Source organism: Manis pentadactyla, chromosome 4, assembly GCF_030020395.1.
Source record: "Manis pentadactyla isolate mManPen7 chromosome 4, mManPen7.hap1, whole genome shotgun sequence".
NCBI classification, from domain to species: domain Eukaryota; kingdom Metazoa; phylum Chordata; class Mammalia; order Pholidota; family Manidae; genus Manis; species Manis pentadactyla.
The window spans coordinates 128414475-128435310 of NC_080022.1; the positions used below are offsets into that span (position 1 = coordinate 128414475).

A 20836-nucleotide genomic window follows, 5' to 3' on the forward strand; every position below is an offset into this window, starting at 1 on the left:
TTGTAGGGAGCATATAGATGGGCCTTGTTTTTTTATCCACTCAGTGACTCTATGTCTTTTGATTATTGCATTCAGACCATTTACATTTAGGGTGATTGTTGATAGGTATGTACTTATTGCCATTGCAGGCTTTAGATTCGTGGTTGCCAAAGGTTCAAGGGTAATTTCCTTACTAACAGTCAAATTTATCTCACTTATTAGACTATTACAAATATAACCTAAAGGTTCTTTTTTTTCCTTCTTCTTCCTCCATTCTTCATATATTACATATCATATTCTGTATCCTTGGTTTATCCCTTGATTGACTTTGGAAGTAGTTGATTTGATTTTGCATCTGCTTAGTAATTAATTGTTCTACTTTCGTTACTGTGGTTTTATTATGTCTGGTGATAGCTATTAAACCTTTGGAACACTTCCATCTATAGCAGTCCCTCCAAAATGCACTGTAGAGATGGTTTGTGGGAGGTAAATTCTCTCAGCTTTTGCTTATCTGAAAATTGTTTAATCCCTCCTTCAAATTTAAATGATAACCTTGCTGGGTAGAGTATTCTTGGTTTGAGGCCCTTCTGCTTCATTGCATTAAATACATCATACCACTCCCTTCTGGCCTGTAAGGTTTCTGTTGAGAAGTCTGGTGGGTTTTTCTTTATATGTGATCTTTTTTCTCTCTCTGTCTGCTTTTAATATTCTGTCCTTATCCTTGATCTTTGCCATTTTAATTATTATATGTCTTGGTGTTGTCTTCCTTGGGTCTCTAGTGTTGGGAGATCTGTGCACCTCCATGGCCTGAGAGACTATCTCCTTTCCCAGATTGGGGAAGTTTTCAGCAATTACCTCCTCAAAGACACTTTCTATCCCTTTTCTCTCTCTTATTCTTCTGGTACCCCCATAATGTGAATATTGTTCCATTTGCATTGGTCACACAGTTCTCTCAATATTCTTTCATTCTTAGAGATTCTTTTTCCTCTCTGTACCTCAGCTTCTTTGTATTCCTCTTCTCTAATTTCTATTCCATTTACCATCTCTTCTACTACTTCTAATATGCTTTTAAAGCCCTCCATTGTATGTTTCATTTCAGATATGGAATTTCTTAATGATTGAATCCCTTTCCTAAATTCATCTGTGAGTTCTTGAATATTTTTCTGTACCTCCATGAGCATGTTTATGATTTTTATTTTGAACTCTCTTTCAGGAAGATAGGTAAGTTCAGTTTCATTTGGCCCTTTTCTGGTGTTTGTGAGATTCTTGTCTGAACAAGGTTCCTTTGATGTTTCATATTTGCATGTGGTGCCCTCTAGTGCCCAGATGCTGTAGTCTGTGGAGCTGCTCAGTCCCTAGAGTGATGTCAGGGGTTGCAGGGGAGCAGCGCTGGTACCTGGAGGGAAGGAAAGAGCTGTTTCCTGCTTCCCGGCTGCAGTGCCTGTCTCCACTATCAGAACCAGTGGGCCGAGCACACAGGTGTAAGCCTCTGCGCTTTGTGTCTGTAGCTGTGGTAGGCGGGGCCTCTGGTTGGTCTAACAACAGGGCAGGGTCTGCCGGTTTGTGAGCTGGTGCCAGCAGGCCAGGAGGAAGGCTCAACAGGCTGCAAATCACAGTGGGGGGCCTCAGAGCTGAGTAGCCAGCCAGCAGGATGGAGTGCCTGAAGCTCCTGAAAGTTCCCAAACTGCTGAGCAGAGTGTACCCAATTTTGTCTACCTTTCCTTTTTCCTGAGCAGTGAGATCTGTGCAATCCTTGCCCCTTTAGCAGCCCTCTCACTGTTAGGAAGTCTCTCAGAGTGCCCACCTTTCTTTTGTCCCACTTCAGCCAGATATAGATCCCTGTTTTCCACAAGTGGCTGGAATCTCAATCTCTTCACGTATTCTGCCTGTCTTAGCTTTCCAACCCCACTAATCTCCAGAGCACCATGCAATGTAGGTTTGTGCTCCCAAAGCAGATCTCCAGGGCTGGGTGTTCAGCAGTCCTAGGCTTCCACCCCCTCCCCCACTCCATTTCTCTTCCTCCCGCATTTGAACTTTGGTGGGGGAAGGGCTTGGGTCCCACCAGATCAAGGCTTTGGTACCTTACCCTGTTCCCTGAGGTCTGCTCTGTTCTCCAGGTATATGCAGTCTGGTGCAGCCTTCTTTCCTGTTGCTCTTTTAGGAGTAGTTGTATTATCTATATTTTCATATTATATGTGGTTTTGGGAGGAGTTCTCTGTCTCACCTCTTATGGCACCATCTTGAATATTCTCACCCCCCTCTTACTTTTTCATTCATTCATTCCATGAGCATATTGAATGTAACTATTTGCCAGATGTTGTGCTAGGTGCTGTGGATTTAAAGATGGCTAAGACACAGCTCCTGCCAGCAAATGCTCTAGATTTTCAGGTTTTGGTTGTGTCCTGATCAGTTTCATTTTTGACCTCATCCACCCTCAAACATTTTGACTTTTTGAGCAGACACAGCTATGTTCTATGTTAACTCATGTAATAGAGACATAATTCTGTAGCTTTCCAAATGGGCTTCTTTATGGTTTCTGAGATGTTGTGGATAAAGTGATGGTTCCTGTGGCCAGCATTCTCACCAGGCACTGGTTGGCTAGCTCACTATATATGTGTGAGCAATGTCATTATTGAGTCTGTATAAAGAGCTCCGCCCAGTGTTCTGGGTGACACAGTGGCACAGCTGCAAGGCTGCAGGAGAGTAAAGGCTGGTGTGGTGGCAGAGCCAAGGACAGAGATTGAGACGGCTGTGTGGGCACAAGGGCACAGAGGCAGAGACTGGCTTGCTGCCTGCAAACTCACTCTGAGTGGATGGGAGTCTTGTGATTGACCTGCCACCATGGGAATAAAGTTGGTTATAACCCTTTCACCCCAAGAATGTTCTACTGTCATTTATTTGGTCACATTGACTCCATAGTGAACTTGCCCAGGGGTTGAAATCCACTGGCAAGACAGATGTCTCAAGAGAGCTAAGTTTTTCCTGCTAGTGCTGAGAAATGTTCTGAGTAACAAAAGGGTTCCTTGGTCAGATAAGCTTGGGAAATGGACTCAAAGCTTTATAGTGTACACTAGCACATAGAAGACAAGGAGAAGTGCTAAAGGTAAAGAAAACAATTGAACTTTATTTAACCTTGTGTTTCCCAGACTTACTTGACTATAGGTCCCTCTAATTTGCAATGTATTTATTTCCTATGGCACTAATGTTTTATGAAACGTCATTTGGCAATGGTTGATCCAGAGTGATTCACAGATTCACAGTTGTGTCCAGGTGACTCTGAGCCCCTTATACTATAAGTAGAGTTTGATTCATTTTCCATGAAATTTAAAGGCAAGGATGTGCCTCTTTAGTTCTGTTAGAGGGTGATATGAAGCATGATGGGTAACAGAACTAACAGAACTGAGCTCCAGTGCAGACTTGCAGAGACCGCCCCCCTCCAGAGAGGGAAGATAAGGGCAGTTTCCTGGGAATGGGGCTTTGAAGGTTCTATTTTGCTCCCTCCAGGGGCTTCTAGGCTGCTGATTCCGCTGTGACAGTGACCTGTTGGTTTTCAAGGCTACCAGAGTTGGGCAGGGGAAGGGATGGGAATAGGGCCGGTTAAAGGTCACAGAACTTCCTTGTGCTCAGATTTCAGCCATTTTTCTTCAATAAACACTTCTTCTCCTTTGGTTGATTTACAGAGTTCTGAAAAAAATTGATACTCACAATTTTTTGGCCAGTGTTCTTAGTATTTTCTGGAGGAGAGGATTTTAAGACATCCTTACTCCTCCATTTTGCTGAAATCTTTCTGGGATAGAAATGCTGAGAATGAGTTCTGGGTAGGCAGGTATTGCTTTCTGGGAAGTTTTTACTATTATTCAGAAACAAGTTTCTTGAAAAAACCAGATTAGAATCAGCAGCACCTCCCACCCCCGCAGTGCCACTGCTCTTCCTTCTGAGCTCCTTCCCCGTTTATCTTTTTTGTACTTCCCTCATTTTGGTGTTTTTGGTATCTTAGCTCTGGCTCTCCCTAGGCCACCCTACACCTAATACAGTCTGTGTGGTCACCACTGACAGATTCTTGTAGAAATGTTCATGTGGAGAGAGGAGAGCTGATTTCCTTCTCAGGAGTCAGGCTGTTTTAACACTGTCCACTTTATTGTCTTTTCTGTTGGCTCTTGATTGTTTTCCTGGTAATGAATCAGTACAAAGTTGGTGGATTAAAAACAACAGAAATGAGTTCTTTCACAGTTCTGAAGACTAGAAGTCTTGAATCAGGGTGTAGGTAGGGTTTGCTCCTTCTGGTGGCTCTGAGGCAGAAACTGTCCCAGGCCCCTCTTTTCACCACTGGTGGTTGCTGGCACCCCTTGGTGTTCCTTGGCGTATGATGCATCACTTGAGTCTCTCCCTCTCTCTTTACAGGGCATTCTCTTCTGTGTCTCCAATATGACCTTATTGGATTTAAGGCCTACTCTACTATAGTATAACCCCCATCTTAACTAATTATATATGCAAAGACCCTATTTCCAAGCAAGGTCACATTCTGAGGTCCTGAGTGGACATGAATTTTGGGAGGATATTTTGCAGTCCAGTACAGCCCCATATATATATTTACATGGCCTAGGATCTTCTAGATTTTCTAACAGCTTTTCATCATTAGCTTTGTATTGATGGCCAGGAATAGTTGAATGTCACTTGCCAAGTGGGTTATTTGACTAAGTAGTCCTTTCAGATCGTGCATATAATAAATGTAAACTTGTTCTAGCATTATCCATCCTTGTTCATGTCATTTATCCCGGCCATCATTGCTTGCTTGCCAGCTTCCTATCCATAACAAAGTATCTCTAATCCTATTGTGACTCAATTTTGTATTAGGCCTCAGTGAGGAATCCTTTCAGAATGTCATTAAAATGGTATCTACTGACACCCCTTTGCAGACAACAGACAACATAAAAGGTAGAACATATTCCTGCTCTCCTAGAGCTCATGAATGAGGAAAATGGACCAGGGAGGTGAACTGACAACCCCAGGTGACAGCAGAGGGATAGATGACTCCAGCACTTTTTGAGCACTCCCTATGTGACAGGCATATATTACCTCATTTAATTTTCACAGCAGTTCTATTCCCATTTGATAGTTGAAAATTGAGATTTGGAGAGACAGAACTACATCCCAAGGTCACAGTTAATAAATGGTGGTGCTGGCGTTCAGATCCAGCCAGCCTCGTTCCAGAACCCATGCTTTTAACCACTCCACTTTGCAGAGTTTGTGTTCTTTGTACCATCCCTCACTGCATAAAAATGGCTTGACAACTTCAAGAAAAGTTGATTTAGGTTAAAAGGTTCAGGAGTACCCCTCTGAGTAATCACACTTAATAGAGACAATGCGTATCATCCCACACAGGATGCCCTTCGGCTCATCTCAGGATTTACCTGTGTATCCCAGTGAGCACCTTCCATGAAGAGGCCATGGATGTAAGCCCCTTCCCGAGGAGGGCTCCTGACTTCCTCTCTATTCTTCTTTGTCACATCACATTGCAGGGCCATCTGGTCTAGTGGCCACTCATTCTTGCGGACCATGGACTGCATGATGGTGGTCAGGAAGGACTGGGGGTTAAAGAAGCCTGTCAGCCACACAGTGGAGGGCATTGCAAAGTCTCCTATACAAGCCTCCAATTCCTTGATTCAGTTGAGGAGGTCCAAAAACCAGGCTGTCAGGCCTGCTGTGGAAGGGTAGGCTCGCCTGGCCCAGGGCTCTGGCACTGTGTCTAGGTACAGGGCGTTCTGTAAGTTCTCCATGTCACCAGTCATAGTCAGCTCCCCCTGAAGACAAAGAGCAAGAGGGAAAGAGTGAGGGGGCAGCAAGTCCCCAGAAACAGTTGGCCTTGGGGACCTCTGGCTCACGGCATGCAGGCAGACAGGAGATGACTCGAGGAGTGGTGACACAGTGACTTTCATGTTTAATACTTGATTTGAAAGGTTTGTTTCATAAAGGCTAGTCCTTTAAAACTCTCCCTGCCCTAGTGATCAGAGTCTCCATCTATTTACTGACAGTAGTTAAGGTCCACTGGGGACCTCAGACCATCTGTGGGTTCCATGCTGGCTCATCCCTACCCTAGAGCTGAAGTTCCACAACTCTCTTCCAGACTTTGCAGCAGCCCTGCAGGCTTTTGCTTACAGCTTAGAAGCACAAGAAATCGATGCCTATGAGATCTGTATCCCCCAAATCAAGGGTTTCCTTGAAAAATCAAGCTTAGATACATAGTCAACTTTAAGGGACCCTCTTTGAATTGCTAGATAAAATTGCTACATGAAAAAAAAGGTGTTCACCAAGAAGCATCTTTAAACTTTGTAACTGGTTATGCCAAGCATCTCTGGCAATTTGTTGATGACCCCATTTCTATTGCAGTGGTTTCTGCACAGGGCTTAAGGTACCCAACAAGACCTTTTATGAACTAAGTGTTTGCATTCTTCTCCCCACCTCCCAGTTCATATGTTGAATCCTAACCCCCTAAGTGTGATGGTATTAAGAGGTGGGGATTCTGGGAGGTGCTTAGATCATGAGGTGGAACTCTTGTGAATGGGATTAGAGACTCTGGAGAGCTCCCTTGGTCTGCCTTGTGAAGGCACAGTAAGAAGATGGCCATCTATGATCCAGGAAGAGCACTCTCACCACACTATAACCACTGCCAGTGCCTTGATCCTGTACTTCCTAGCCTCCAGAGCTGTGAAAAATACATTTCTACTGTTAATAAGCCACCCATTCTCTGTTATTTTGTTATAGCAGCCCAGATAGACTAAGACAGCTTGGCCACCCATTAAGTGCTGACTGCCAAAACGTGAGAGGTGTTCCTGGGGCCAGGAGTCTCCTTGCCTGTGGGATGGGAGATTGCACCATGTAATTCTAGGTCCAACATTTTCTCTTAACTCTTGGAACTGTTAAAGAGAGTTGCACATGCCCTTTAAAAGATGAACATACTTCAGGTCCTAAATGACAGCTGGAAACTAACCTTCTGACCCCTAATTTATAGGAAATGGGCTAATGACTTCTGTATGAACTTTCTAGGGACAGCCATTTCAAGATTCAGTAGGAGGTACAAGTATCCTGTATCTGCCGCCAAGGTTTATCATGTTAACCACACCAAAATTAGGTGAACAGAAGCTTCTCCTGGTAGACTTCCTTAAGGGTCTGCTGAAATGAATGTTGTTATTGGGATAAAATAGAAAAACTGTTCTGTTTATTTGGAACCTCCACTCCAGAGGAGGCTTCTGAAAAGAGGCTGTAAAATCATACTTGTGTATTTGAGCCGAAATCAAGTTTCTGAGACAATACGGTCTTCCTCATGCCTGCAGTTGTGTGATAATTCATTATTATATGCAATTTGTCACTTATGTAATAGTAAAGTTTCCCTAAAAATAGCTGATTATTTAATAAAATAATATTAAATATAAAGATCCAATTTATTGTAATGGAAAAAAATTGATCAACAAACCTTTTATTTTATGAGGCCCCATCTATGTATCTTTTTCTTGACTTACTGCATTATCTAGGATCTTATTAACAATGATGAATAAAAGTGCTAAGGGTGGAAATCCTTGCCTAGTTTCTAAACTTAGAGGGAAAACATTGTCTTTCACCATTAAATATGATGTTAAATTTTTCTTAGATGTCCTTTATTAGATTGAGGAAAATCCCTTTTATTCTTATTTTTCTGATATTTTAAAATCAAGAATTAGTGTTAAATTTGTCACATGATTTTTTTTTGCATTTTCACAGATCATATGGTTTTCTTATTTAATACATTAATATAGTGAACTTCATTGATTTTTGAATGTTCAAACCAACTTTGCATTCCTGGGATGAGCCCTATGCGACTGTGTATCTTATATTTCATGATTTGATTTACCAACATCTTGGTAAGGATTCTGCATCTGTTTATTTACAAAGAATGTTTACCTCTTTCTCATAATGTCTTTGGCATTGGTATGAAGTTAATTCTGGCCTCATAAAATTTGTTGAAAAGCATTCCCTCTGCTTTCTATTTAAATTAAACTTCATTTTGAGATAACTATAGACACACATGCACTTTTAGAAATAAGAGCTCTTGTGTACCCTTTACCCAGTTTCCCCCAATGGTAACAGTTTACAAAACTGTAGTACAATATCACAGACAGTATACCGACATTGATACAGTCAAGATACAGAACATTTCCATCACTACAAAGATCCCTTATGTTGCCCATTTTATAGCCACACCCACTTCCCTTCTGTCCCCACTCTTTCCCTAACCTCTAGTAACCACTGACTGTAAGCTTGTCATTTGAGGAATGTTATATACATGGAATAATTTATAAAACGTTTAACCTTCTAGGATTAGATTTACATTCTGCATACTTCTCTGGACATTCATCCAGGTTTTTGCATGTACTGAATAGTTCATTCCTCTTTATTGCTGAATAGTGGTCCATGATATGTGTGGTAGGCAGAATAATAACCCGTCCAGAGATAGCTATACCCTCATCCCTAGAACTTGTGACCTTGCAAGACCGAAGGGATTTTGTAGCTGTGATTAAGTTGGGAGTTTAAAATAGGATGATTATCCTAGGTTATCAGGTTGGCCTAATATAATCACAAAGATCCTTAGAGGAGAGAGGCAGGCAGGAGGATCAGAGTCAAAGAGAGATTGCTGCACTGCTACTCTTAAAGATGGAGAAAAGGGCCATGAGTCAAGAAATATAGCAGCCTCTAGAAGCTGGGAAAGGCAAGCCAATGGACACTTCCCCAGAGCCTGCAGAATAAATACAACTCTGCCCAGATCTTGATTTTAGCCACGTGAGACCCACTTCAGACTTCTGACCTCCAAAACTGTTAGATAAATCATTTAAAGCCATCAGGTTTGTAGTAACTTATTACAGCAACAGTAGGACATTTATAATAGAATATAGATATACCACAGTTTAACCACGCACTGGTTGAAGGCCATCTGGGTTGTTTCTAGGGGGTTTGGCTATTATGAATAAAACTGCTGTAAGCATTTGTGTACAGATTTTTATGTGAAAATAAGTTTTCATTTCACTGGGATAAAGGCCCAGAAGTGTAACTGATAGGTTGTATGTAGTTGCATGTTTAGTTTTTAAAGAAACTGCCTGTTTTCCAGACTAACAGTACCATTTTACATTCTCACCTGCAGTGTGTGAGTGACCCATTTCATTCATATCCTTGCCAGCATTTGAAGTTGTCATTATTTTTTTAGTTATTATGATTGGTGTGCAGTGGTATCTGGTGATTTTATTTTTCATTTCCTGATGGCCAATTATGATGACTATCTTTCATGTACTTATTTTCCAACTGTATATTCTCTTCAGTGAAATGTCTTCATATCTTTTGCCTATTTTCTAATTTTTTTCAAACCACTGACTAATAAGAGTTAGTTATATATTAGTCTTTTTTTCAGATACATGGTTTGTAAATACTTTTACCCAGTCTATAGCTTCTCTTTTCATTCTCTTAAAGGGGTCTTTTGTAGAGCAAAGATTTTAAATTTTGATGAAGTCCAATTTATCAGTTTTTCATTTTATGGCTTGTGTTTTTTATGTCAAATCTAAGTTTGCCTATTTTCCTATCCCTAGAGCTTGAATATTTTCTTCTGCTTTTTTTTTTCTAGAAGATTTCTAGTTGTAAGTTTTACACTTAATTCTTTGTCTATTTTGAGTTAATTTTTTATAAGATGTGAAATTTAGCTTGAGGTTAATATTTTTGCCTATTGTTTCAAATTATTCTAGCACTGTTTGTTTAAAAGGCTCTCTTTCCTCCAATGACTTGCTTTTGCATCTTTTTCAGAAATCAGGATATTTGGGAAGGTTTATCTACAACTTCTTTGTTTTGTGTGTCTATCCACCCACCGTTGCCATGCAGTCTTGATTACTGTAACTGTATGATAAATTATAAAATTAAGTAAACTGCTTCCTCTCACTTTAGTCTTTTTTTCAAAATTATTTTCACTCTTCCAGTTCTTTTGCTTTTTCACATACATTTTAGAATAATAACTCTGTCATATCTACAAAAGATTCTTGCTGGGATTTTGATGGGAACTGCATTAAACTGTATCAATTTGCATAGAATTGACACACTATGTTGAGTCTTATAATCCATTGACACAGTAGGGTCCTCCACTTATTTATATATTCTATAATTTCTTTTTTCAGTGTTTTTTAATTTTCAGATACAAGTCCTGTACATGTTTTGTTAGATTTGCACTTTTAATTCATTTTTGAGCAGTTATAAATGGCACTATATTTTTAATTTTGGCATCCATGTTTTTATTGATTGTATGTAGAAATATGATTAATTTTTGTGTTTCTCTTGTATCCTGATGCCTTCCTAATTTACTTATTAGTTCTAGGAGTGCTTTTGTAGACTTCTTTTGATTTTCTATGTAGACAGCCATGTTATCTGCAAATAGGTACAATTTTATTTCTTCCTTTCCCATTTGGATATATTTTATTTCCTTTTTTTCCCTATTGTACTAGCTACAACTTCTAGCACTATGTTGAATAAGACTGGTGAGAGCAGACATCCTTGCCTTAATTCTTGATCTTAGGGGAAGAACATTTAACCTTTTGCCATTAAGTATAATGTTAGCTATAGTATAATATATATAGTATAATTATATATATAATATATGTAATTATGTGTGGCATAATTTATATAGCATATATGATAGTGTAATTGAGGATGCTCGTTACTGAGTTGAGAATGTCTTCCTCAATTTCTGTTTTTCTGAGAGTTTTGTCATGAATGGGTGTTGAATTTTTGAAATGTTTTTTCTGTATCAGTTGATATGATCATGTGATTTTTCTTTTTTAGTCTGTTAATATAGTGGATTATAATGATGGATTTTTGAATAGTGAACTAGCTTTGTATTTGGTCATTTGGCCATGGTGAATAATTCTTTTTATATATTGCAAAATTCCCTTTGCTAATAATTTGTCAGAATTTTTGCACAAAAAATTTTGGCAATTTGTGAGTGATATTGTCTGTAGTTTTACTTGTATTTTTGTACTAGTCTTTGGCTGGTTTTGGTATCAGGGTAATCCTAGCTTCACATCATGAATTGGGAGGTGTTTATTTCCACTCTGTTTCTGGAAGAGATTGTGTAGAACTGGTGTTAATTTTTCTTTAAATTTTTCATAGATTCTCCAGAAAAGTTTCTGGGCATGGGGATTTTTTTTTTTTTTGAATGGCTAAACTACACATCCAATTTTCTTAATGGTTATAGGCCTATTCAAATGCTCCTTTTCACATTGTGGTATTGTGGTAGTTTGTGTTTTTAAAACGATTGGTCCATGTCATCTAAGTTGCTGAATTTATGTGTGTAGAACTGTTTCAAGACACCCTTTGGATGCCTGCAGCATGTGAACCGATAGCTCCTGCTTCATTTCTGATATTCGTAATCTGAGTCCTTTTCAATTCTTTGTCGGTCTTGCTAGGGATTTGTTAATTTTACTGCTATTTTCAAAGAGCTAGCTCTTTGTTTCATTGATTCAATTTGTTTTCTGTTTTGATTTCTGCTCTTATGTTTATTCTTTCCTCTCCCTGCTTTGGGTTTATTTTGCTCTGCTTTTCTAGGTTCTTTAGGTAGGAGCTGAGATTATAAGTGTGAGACTTCTGCTCTTCTAACACGTGCATTTAATACCATGAATTTCTCGATTAGCACTGCTATAGCAATGTCCCACAAGTTTTGATATGCTTTATTTTCATTTTCATTCAGTTCAGTGTATTTTATTATTTTCCTTTAGACTTCCTTTTGACCCATGGATCACATAGAAGTGTGTTTTGTTTTTCTAAAAAAATATAGGTATTTGTATTTCTTATTGGAGATTTTTCTGTTTACTTTCAGTTACTGACTTCTATGCTGATTCCATTGTGGTTGCAGAATAAATTCTGTATGATTTCAAGTTTGTTAAATTTGGTGATGTGTGTTTTATAGCCCAGCATATGATCCATCTTGGTACATGTCTCAGGGCACTTAAAAAGAATGTGTATTCTGCTGGTTTGGGGTAAATTAAGTCCTGTTGGATGATGGTATAATTAACTTCTATATTCTTGCTGATTTTTCTGTCTAGTTATTCTATCAGTTGTTGAGAGATGGGTGCAGAATTCTTCAGCTATAAATGGGGATTTCTCTGTATCTCTTTTCAGTTCTGTAGAGTGCCTACTTCACATATTTTTGTAGCTCTGTTGTTTATTGTGTACGTGTTGAGGATTGCCACATCTTCTTGGTGAACTGACCCTTTTATCATAATATAACATCCTTCACTGTCTCTGGTAATTTTCTTTGCTCTTAAGTCTACTGTATCTGATATGAATAAAGTCACTCCTGCTTTTTATCTTTTGATTAATATTTGCATGACATATCTTTTTTAGTTCTTTTACTTTCTTCTTGCCTATATTATATTTGAAGTGAGTTTATTTGGGACAGCATAAGAATTGGCTCATTCTTTTTTTTTATTTTGGTATCATTAATCTAAAATTACAGAAAGAACATTATGTTTACTAGGTTCCCTCCTTCACCAAGTCCCCCCCACATACCCCTTCACAGTCACTGTCCATCTGTGTAGTAAGATGCTGTAAAATCACTACTTGTCTTCTCTGTGTTGCTCAGCCCTCCCCAAGGCCCCCACACACTATACATGCTAATTGTAATGCCCTCTTTCTTTTTCCCCACCCTTATCCCTCCCTTCCCACCCACCCTCCCCAGTCCCTTTCCCTTTGGTAACTATTAGTCCATTCTTGGGTTCTGTGATTTTGCTGCTGTCTTGTTCCTTCAGTTTTCCTTTGTTCTTATACTCCACATATGAGTGAAATCATTTGGTACTTGTCCTTCTCCACCTGGCTTATTTCACTGAGCATAATACCCTCTAGCTCCATTCATGTTGTTGCAAATGGTAGGATCTGTTTTTTTCTTATAGCTGAGTAATATTCCATTGTGTATATGTACCACATCTTCTTTATCCATTCATCTACTGATGGACATTTAGGTTGCTTCCATATCTTGGCTATTGTAAACAGTGCAGCGATAAACATAGGGGTGCATCTGTCTTTTTCAAACTGGAGTGCTGCATTCTTAGGGTAAATTCCTAGAAGTGGAATTCCTGGGTCAAATGGTATTTCTGTTTAGCTCATTCTTTTTTAACTATTTTGCCAACCTCTCTATTTTAATTGGCATATTGGATCATGTAGACTTAATACAATTATTGATATCTACAGGCTTACATTTGCCATTTTATTTTTTGTTTTCTCTGTTTTTCACTTGTGTTCTTTTTTCTGCCTTGCTGTGGATTACTTGATATATTTAAATTTGCTTTATTTATCTAGAGTATTTTTGAGTGTATCTCTTTTTATTGGTTTTATAGGGTGGCTCTAGGTATCATGTTTCATGTATATAACACCATAGTCTACTATGTCATCATTTTCTACTATGGCATCAAGTGATGTACAGAAACATAACCTCTCTTTACATCCCTTTACACTCCCCCATTTATAATTGCCTTAAATACTTCCTCTATATACATTTAGAACCACATTAGTTACAAATTTTGCTTCAGCTGTTAAGCACAAGAGGAGAAGGAAAGCCTGTATTTGCTCATATATTCACTTACTGTGTTCTTTCTTCCTTCCTGATTTTCCAACAACCTTTCTTTTATCATTTACTTTCTGTTTTTTTTAAGAAGTTCCTTTAGCATTCTTTTTAGGGTTGGTCTGGTGGTGACAAATTCTCTTATGATTTTTCTTCATGTGAAATGTCTTAATTTCCCCTTCATTCCTAAAAATATCTTCTCTGGATTTAGGATCAGACTCTGTGTGACACTCATGAAGGGAAGATAGCATAAGGGCATCTGCAGATGGATTTCTCCTGACTGCACCTGCTGAGCCACACGAACAGCCATCTTCTGAGATCCACAAGTTCTAGTAGCTCTTCAAATGTGGGAGTGATCTGGGGACAGGACCTCTGACACAAGCATATTGCTAGGTCCTGCTTTTTAAAAAAATATATAATCTGACAATTCTAATTGGTACTTTGGGCACATAGACCATTTGTATTTAATGTAATACCAATATAGCAGCATTTACTTACTTGTTTTAGTTGATGCTCTAGAGCAGGGATTGGCAAACTATTTTTTCTGTAAAGTGTCAAACAATAAATATTATTGGCTTTGGAGACCATGTGATCCCTGTTGCAACTACTCAACTCTGCAATCATAGCACAAAAGCAGCCAGAGACAATGTGTAAATTCATGGTTATGTCTTATAAAAACAGGGCGTAGGCTGGATTTGGCTTGCAGGTTAATAGTTTGCTGAGCCTTACTATAGGATTAAGGATATGTGTCTTTAACTTATCATGGTCTACCTTCAAATAATATACCATATAGCATAATATTATCACATACAGCATAAGAATTGTACACAATGTGCATTCATTTCACCCCTCTCATTTTTCATGCTATTGTTGGTATAGATTTTGGTTCTACATATGCTATAAAATTCACAGTAATTATATTCTTGTCTTAAAGAATCAATTTTTTTAAATGAGAAAAATGTTTATTTCTGACATTTACCATTTATGGACATTGCCCTTTCTTTGTGTAGATTAAAATTTCTATATGGTATCATTTCCCTGCTTTCTGAAGAAATTAACATTTCTTGTACTTTAGGCTTGCTGGATGCAAATTCTCTCAGTTGTCTGAAAACTCTACCTTGTTTTCTGAAAAGATTTTTTTGCTGGTCAAAGAATTCTAGGTGTATAGTTTTTATTTTTGGTACTTGTAGGACTTTAATGATATTTTCCCACTGTCTTCTTGCTTGCATAGCTCCCTACAAATAGTGTGTTGTCACTTTTTCTTTGTTTCTTTGTATGTACTTCTCCTGCGACCCCTGGCTGCTTTATGCACAGATTTCAGCAATTTCATTGAGGTACCTTTACAGTTTTCATTTGGCTTTTTCTGCATGGGGCTTTTCTGCATGGAGCTTCTTGTGTCAATGGGTTTATAGTTTTCATCCAATTGCAAAATTGTGGCTGTTATTTCTTTAAGTATTTTTTTCATGAGAAACATTTATTTTTTGATTTTTTAATTGAAGTATCATTTATATACAATATTATATTGGTTTCAAGTATACAACATAGTGATTCAACAGTTATCTACATTATTAAATACTTACCCCAACTACTGCAGTTATTGTCAACCTAGAAAGGTATTATAGAACTATTGAATATACTCTCTATGCTGTACTTTCATCCTTGTGACTAATTTATGATTGAGATTTTATGCCCTTTACCTTTCCACCCCAGCCCCTCCTCCATGGTAATCACTGGCCACTTCTCAGTGTCAGTGAATCTATTGCTTTTTGTTTGTTTTGTTTTGTTTTTAGATTCCACATATAAATGAAATTCTGTCTTTCTCCAACTGACTTATTTCATTTAGCATAATACCCTGTAGGTCCATCCATATTATTGCATAGGGCAGGATTTCTTTTTTTATGATTGAATAATATTCCATTGCATATATGTACCACTTCTTGTTTATCCATTCCTGTATTGCTGGACACTTTAGTTGCTTCCATATCTTGGCTATTGTAAATAATGCAGCAATGAACATAGGGGTGTGTATATCTTGGTGATTTGTTTTCTTTGGGTAATTTCCTAGAAGTGGAATTACTGGGTCATATAGTATTTCTATTTAGTTTTTGAGGAACCTCCATACTGCTTTCCATAGAGGCTGCACCAATTTATATTCCATACAGTGCAGGAGAGTTCCCTTTTCTCCATGTCCTTACCAACACTTGCTTTTTCTTTTTTCTTTTTTTTTTTGGATAGTAGCCATTCTGACTTGTGTGAGGTGATATCTCATTGTGGTTTTGATTTGCATTTTCTTGATGAAATCAAAAAGTGGAACATTTCATGTGCCTGTTGGCCATTTGTACGTCTTCTTTGGAAAAATGTCTATTTAGGTCCTCTGCCCATTTTTTAATTGGGTTATTTGTGTTTTTTTGGTATTGAGTTGTATGAGTTCTTTATATATTTGGGATGTTAACTCCTTATTGGATTTATCATTTAAGAATGTTTTCCCATACTGTATGTTGCTTTTTTGTTTTGTTGAAGGATTCCTTTCTTTAAATGTATTTTTTTTTCTGTCCAACTTATCCTCCTGGGATAATTACACATATTACTAATTACACACATAGTAGACCACTTGAGATTATATCACAGGTCACTGATGTGCTGGTCACTTTTTTCAGTATTTTTTCTTTTTCCCCACACTTTGTATAATTTCTATTGCTATGTTTTCGTGGTTCATGATCTTTCTTTCTGCAGTGCCTAATCATTTGTAAATCTCCCAAAGTTAATTTTTCATTCAGATGTTGTAGTTTTTATCTCTTTAAGTTACATTTGGGTATTTTTATATCTTCCAGTACCACTTCATCATGCTCTTATTTTCTTCTATCTTCTTGAACATACAGAACGAACTTATAATAGTTATCTTAACATCCTTGTCTGCTAATTTCATCATCCATGCCATTTCTGGCTCCATTTCAATTGATCAACTTTTCTCCTGGATATGGATCATATATTTCTGCTTCCTTACATGACTATCATTTGTTCATGTCAGACACTGAATTTCACATTAGTGAGTTTTGGCTTTTGTTGTCTTCCTTTAAATAGTGCTGGGATTCATTTTCTCGAGTAGTTAACTTACTTAAAATCAGTGGATCTGTGGGAGGCTTGCATTTCAGTTTTGTTGGGGGAGGGGTCCAGGCCAGCCTTCAGTCTTAGTCTAGGTCTAATGGTAAGTCAGGCTAATACAGCAACTTGTCTATGGGAGGCAGCTCCACCTCCAGTCTTGGCAGGTGGAAAAGAGCCCTGCTATGGACTGAATTGTGTCCCTCTAAAATTCACATGCTGAAGCCCCTAAAATTCACAATACATGTGAATGCATTGGTGATAGGGCTTTAAAGAGATGATTAAGGTTAAATGAAGTCACAAAGGTGGCCTGGTCCAGTAGGACTGGTGGTCCTGTAAGAAAGAGAGGAAAATCTCCCTCTCTCTCTTTGCCCTCCTCTCTCTCCCTTTCTCCCTGCCATGTAAGCACACAGTGAGAAGGTGGCAGTCCGCAAGCCAGGAAGCCAAATCATCTGGCAGCTTCATGTTGGATGTTCAGCCTCTGGAACTGTGAGAAAAGAAATTTCTGTTGTTTAAGCCAACCAGCATACAGTATTTTTGTTATAGCATTCTGAGCTGACTAATACAACCAGGAGAGAGGTCAGAGAACTGTTAGTATTTACGGTGGACTGGACAAATGGCTTTTAAGAGCTGCAAGCATTTTGATGGGGAGGGGCTTGAATTCACCTTTGGGCAGGATGAGGGACTGTTCTTTATGGGAAAACTACTTGATATTCTCTGTAGCAGACATAGCTGCAAGGCAACTTTTTACCCATTATTCTTGGCTCTACATTGTAGTACCCAAGGGCAGATGCTTTAGGACTACCATGTCTAAAACAAGAATGACCAAACTTGTGTGGCTGTTTAAGTGCAAATTATAAAAGTAAATATCAGTTCCTCAGTCATATTAGCTACATTTCATGTGTTCAATATGTGACCTTGTCATGTGACCTTAATGAAGATTTGGAAGAGTCCCTTATCACAGAAAGTTCTACTGGACAGTGCTGGTCTAGAGAGAAAGGCTAAGTTTTCTGTTTGGTAATATAAACAGCCAGCATCCAATCCCTAGGAGGCCAGCCACTCCCACCTACTCCCTTCTTGAGGGGCTACAGGCTGCATCCTGTCCTGAGGGTCAGCCCCTGGCTGCTCTTCCTTCCCTGTGAAGATAGTCTTGCAATCAGTACCTGTGTTTTGCCAGGGTTATGTTGAAAATTCTGTATGTTGCAGTTTTAATAAAACATGTTTACAGGCATACAGTAGTACACACTTTCTGCCCAACTGTGATTAAGAAGATATGTACATAAATCAGACTCATTACAAAATAATAAAACCCAATAGACTTTTAAAAAAGACAGAGGCCATGTTTATTTTTCCTTTGAACATAATCATTTTAAGAAGTTTCCAATGGCCAACTTACTTATATCATTATAAATGATACACTAAAATAAGTTCACTTTTCCACAAAATGGGGATTTTGTTAAATCCGGGTATATCTATGGATGTATATTGTACATGTGAAGATTGTCCCATGAGCGATGGGGAAGGAGTAAAGGTCCCTATCCTGGAGATGCCCCTCAACATGACCTAACAGAACTGGGTCAGCGGTACTGGAGTAAGTGTGGTAACAATGTCTTGGTCCTTTGGCACTTCCCCTGAAGACCATGGCAGAGTGAGACAAACAGACGAACCCAGACAGAGCCACCATCGTTTGCTTGTCTGGAGAATCCTTTGTTACCCAGTTATCTCCCCAGCTGAGTCCACCACTCACCCTGGCACCATGCCTCGTGCAGAGATGTGCCATTTCTGAAAACAGTGAGCCACATAAGCCTCTGTTTCTCTGATTTTCATTGTAAGGGGATGATGTGCTTGAGATTAAAACACAATAGAGAGGATTTTTTAGGGCAGTCAAACTACTCTGTAACATACTATAATGGTAGATACATGCCATGATACACTTGTCCAAATCCATGGAATGTACACCAAGAGGGAACCCTAATGTAAAAGAGACACTAGGGACTTTGGGTGATTATGATGTGTCTATGTAGGTTCATCAGCTGTAACAAAAGGGTCACTGTGGTTTGGGAGGTAGGCTGTGGTGTAGGACAGAGGGGTCCACAGGAAATATCTGTACCTTCCTCTCAGTTTTACTGTGAAACTACAACTGCTCTAAAAAATAAAATCTTACTATAAAAAATATATATGAAATACTTAATTTTTAACATTCTTTGGAAATCTGAAATCATTTTGACAACAGAAAAGTAGAAAATATCTAACTTTTCTTTTTAAAAATTTCTTTTACCTGCTTATAATGTGATTCCAACATATTCTAACAATGATTTTGCATTTGTACTTGAAAGCGCCAGTAATAGAGCCTTAAAGAATGTACTCTCTCTTTGTTTTTGCCAGTTTGAGAATGAAGCAGGAAAAATTTAGAAGAGGAAAGGATTCACCTTGTAATTAGGTTTCTGAACTCAGATATTCCCATGACGTTCACCTGATTTAGCAATGACTCATTTTCAGAGGAGGGGCTGAGAAGAAACAGAGAGAACCTGGCCCCAAATTCGCTAAGTATAACTTGCGTCCCTTTCTTAGGAGAAGAGGAGGAGGAAATGCATCTACAGACTCAAGAACAGCATTTTCTGAGAAGTGTTCACAAAAAAACTAGTTCCCCAAGATGTTGGCACACTTGTTGGGTCTGGGATGGGCAGACAGGAAGCTTCTGTGACCAGACCCGGGGTGAGGGGGCCCTGCTTAGAGGCTCAAGCTGTACCCATAGAGAGACCCGTTTACATTTGTTCAGGCCTGAGTTTCTCTAACGCCTCCTGCCTAGGTCCTGTGTAACCCCAGTTCATATCTGCACCTACTTATGATAGAATCGGGACCTGAGGACCACCTTTCGAATAAGCTCACCCACCATCTCAGAGAGACCTAGGTGTCATCTTCCCCAGGCTACAAGCATCCTCCAGAAGACACGTCCGCAGGCCACACGCCCACCTTTCCCCTGACCCCTCCCCTCTAAGATCCTGCCAAAGCCCTGGACATAAAACGCCTCTCGACCTGTTAGAGACCCTCCTTCCTTTGTTCTGCTGGCCAGGACAGAGGGCTCCCTCTCAGGCTGAGCAATAAACCTGCTTGGACTGTGGAGTTTGCATCGCCTCTCTTCTTTCAACTTGCTCACAGGTCAAGAGTTCATAGAAAAGAAAACTTACAGAGAAAACACTGAATGCTTTTAAGAAAAATGCTGCATTTCAGGGTCCTGTGACTGGCTTGCTCTGTCAGCACTGCAGGGAGATCAGGGAGAACTGACGGCCGGGCAGTCCCTTACTGTGGATATGAGGGCTACATGGCTGTGACCTTAACCACTTTATTCATCCCTATAAAAATGCTTCCATAACCTTTCTCGAATGTCATATAGAGTAATAACCTTATTTTTTCCTTCAGGCCTTCATTCTTTTCAGTTAGTGTGCTTGTTAAAAGCTCAGATTCATAGCTCGACTTCTGGAGAGCCAGGGATGTCCCTTTGGAAAGGGCGGCTCTGGTCTGTCTGAAGCAGCTGGTGCTCTGGCTTGGCAGCAGGCAGCCAGCATCCAATCCCTAGGAGGCCAGCCACTCCCACCTACTCCCTTCTCGAGGTGCTGCAGGCTGCATCCTGTCCTGAGGGTCAGCTCCTGGCTGCTCTTCCTTCCCTGCGAAGGTGGTCTTTGCAATCAGTTTTCATTTATATGAAACACGGGAGGTGAGATGGGGAGGGATGTAGAAATGATATGGGTCCACCCCTCCCACTGTGGCTTCCAGACAGAGGGTGATGGCAGCCTGTCCATCTGGGCATTCTGATAGGCTGGCAGACCAAATGCCTATGGGCTGGGGCAGCTGCCTGGGGAGATGAGGATTGTGAGTCCTTAAAGGGTCAAGGAAAGGCACACCTCTCAGGCCTGCACTAAATAAATGAACAGGCATCAGGGTAAAGAGTTGGAGTAGTTCTGTAAGTCAGTCAGCCAGGCTTTAAGTCTGAACATATCTTTCATATATTTAGAAATGAATTTTGTCAAACAGCCACTGAAAGCATAGGAAAAAAAGTCTGATGCTATCAAACGTTTGTAATAAAAATAGTTCCCAGCCCTGCCCAGATTCTAGGCTTGCCATGGTGTTTCCTTACATGCA

The 20836-nt window shown here is 39.4% G+C and overlaps 1 protein-coding gene and 1 long non-coding RNA gene across 2 annotated transcripts in view; one reads left to right on the forward strand and one right to left on the reverse strand.

The window, feature by feature from the left end:
* Positions 1-20836, reverse strand: part of LOC118931226 (dynein axonemal heavy chain 9-like) — a 349376-nt gene that overhangs the window by 5214 nt on the left and 323326 nt on the right. The window contains 1 exon segment of the mRNA XM_057500855.1: positions 5391-5780. Within this exon segment, the coding sequence (XP_057356838.1) occupies positions 5391-5780 (390 nt within the window).
* LOC130683436 (uncharacterized) lies at positions 16360-19661 on the forward strand. The gene is made up of 3 exons (XR_008997157.1): positions 16360-17286; positions 19271-19411; positions 19506-19661. It is a non-coding gene; the product is annotated as an uncharacterized LOC130683436 (long non-coding RNA).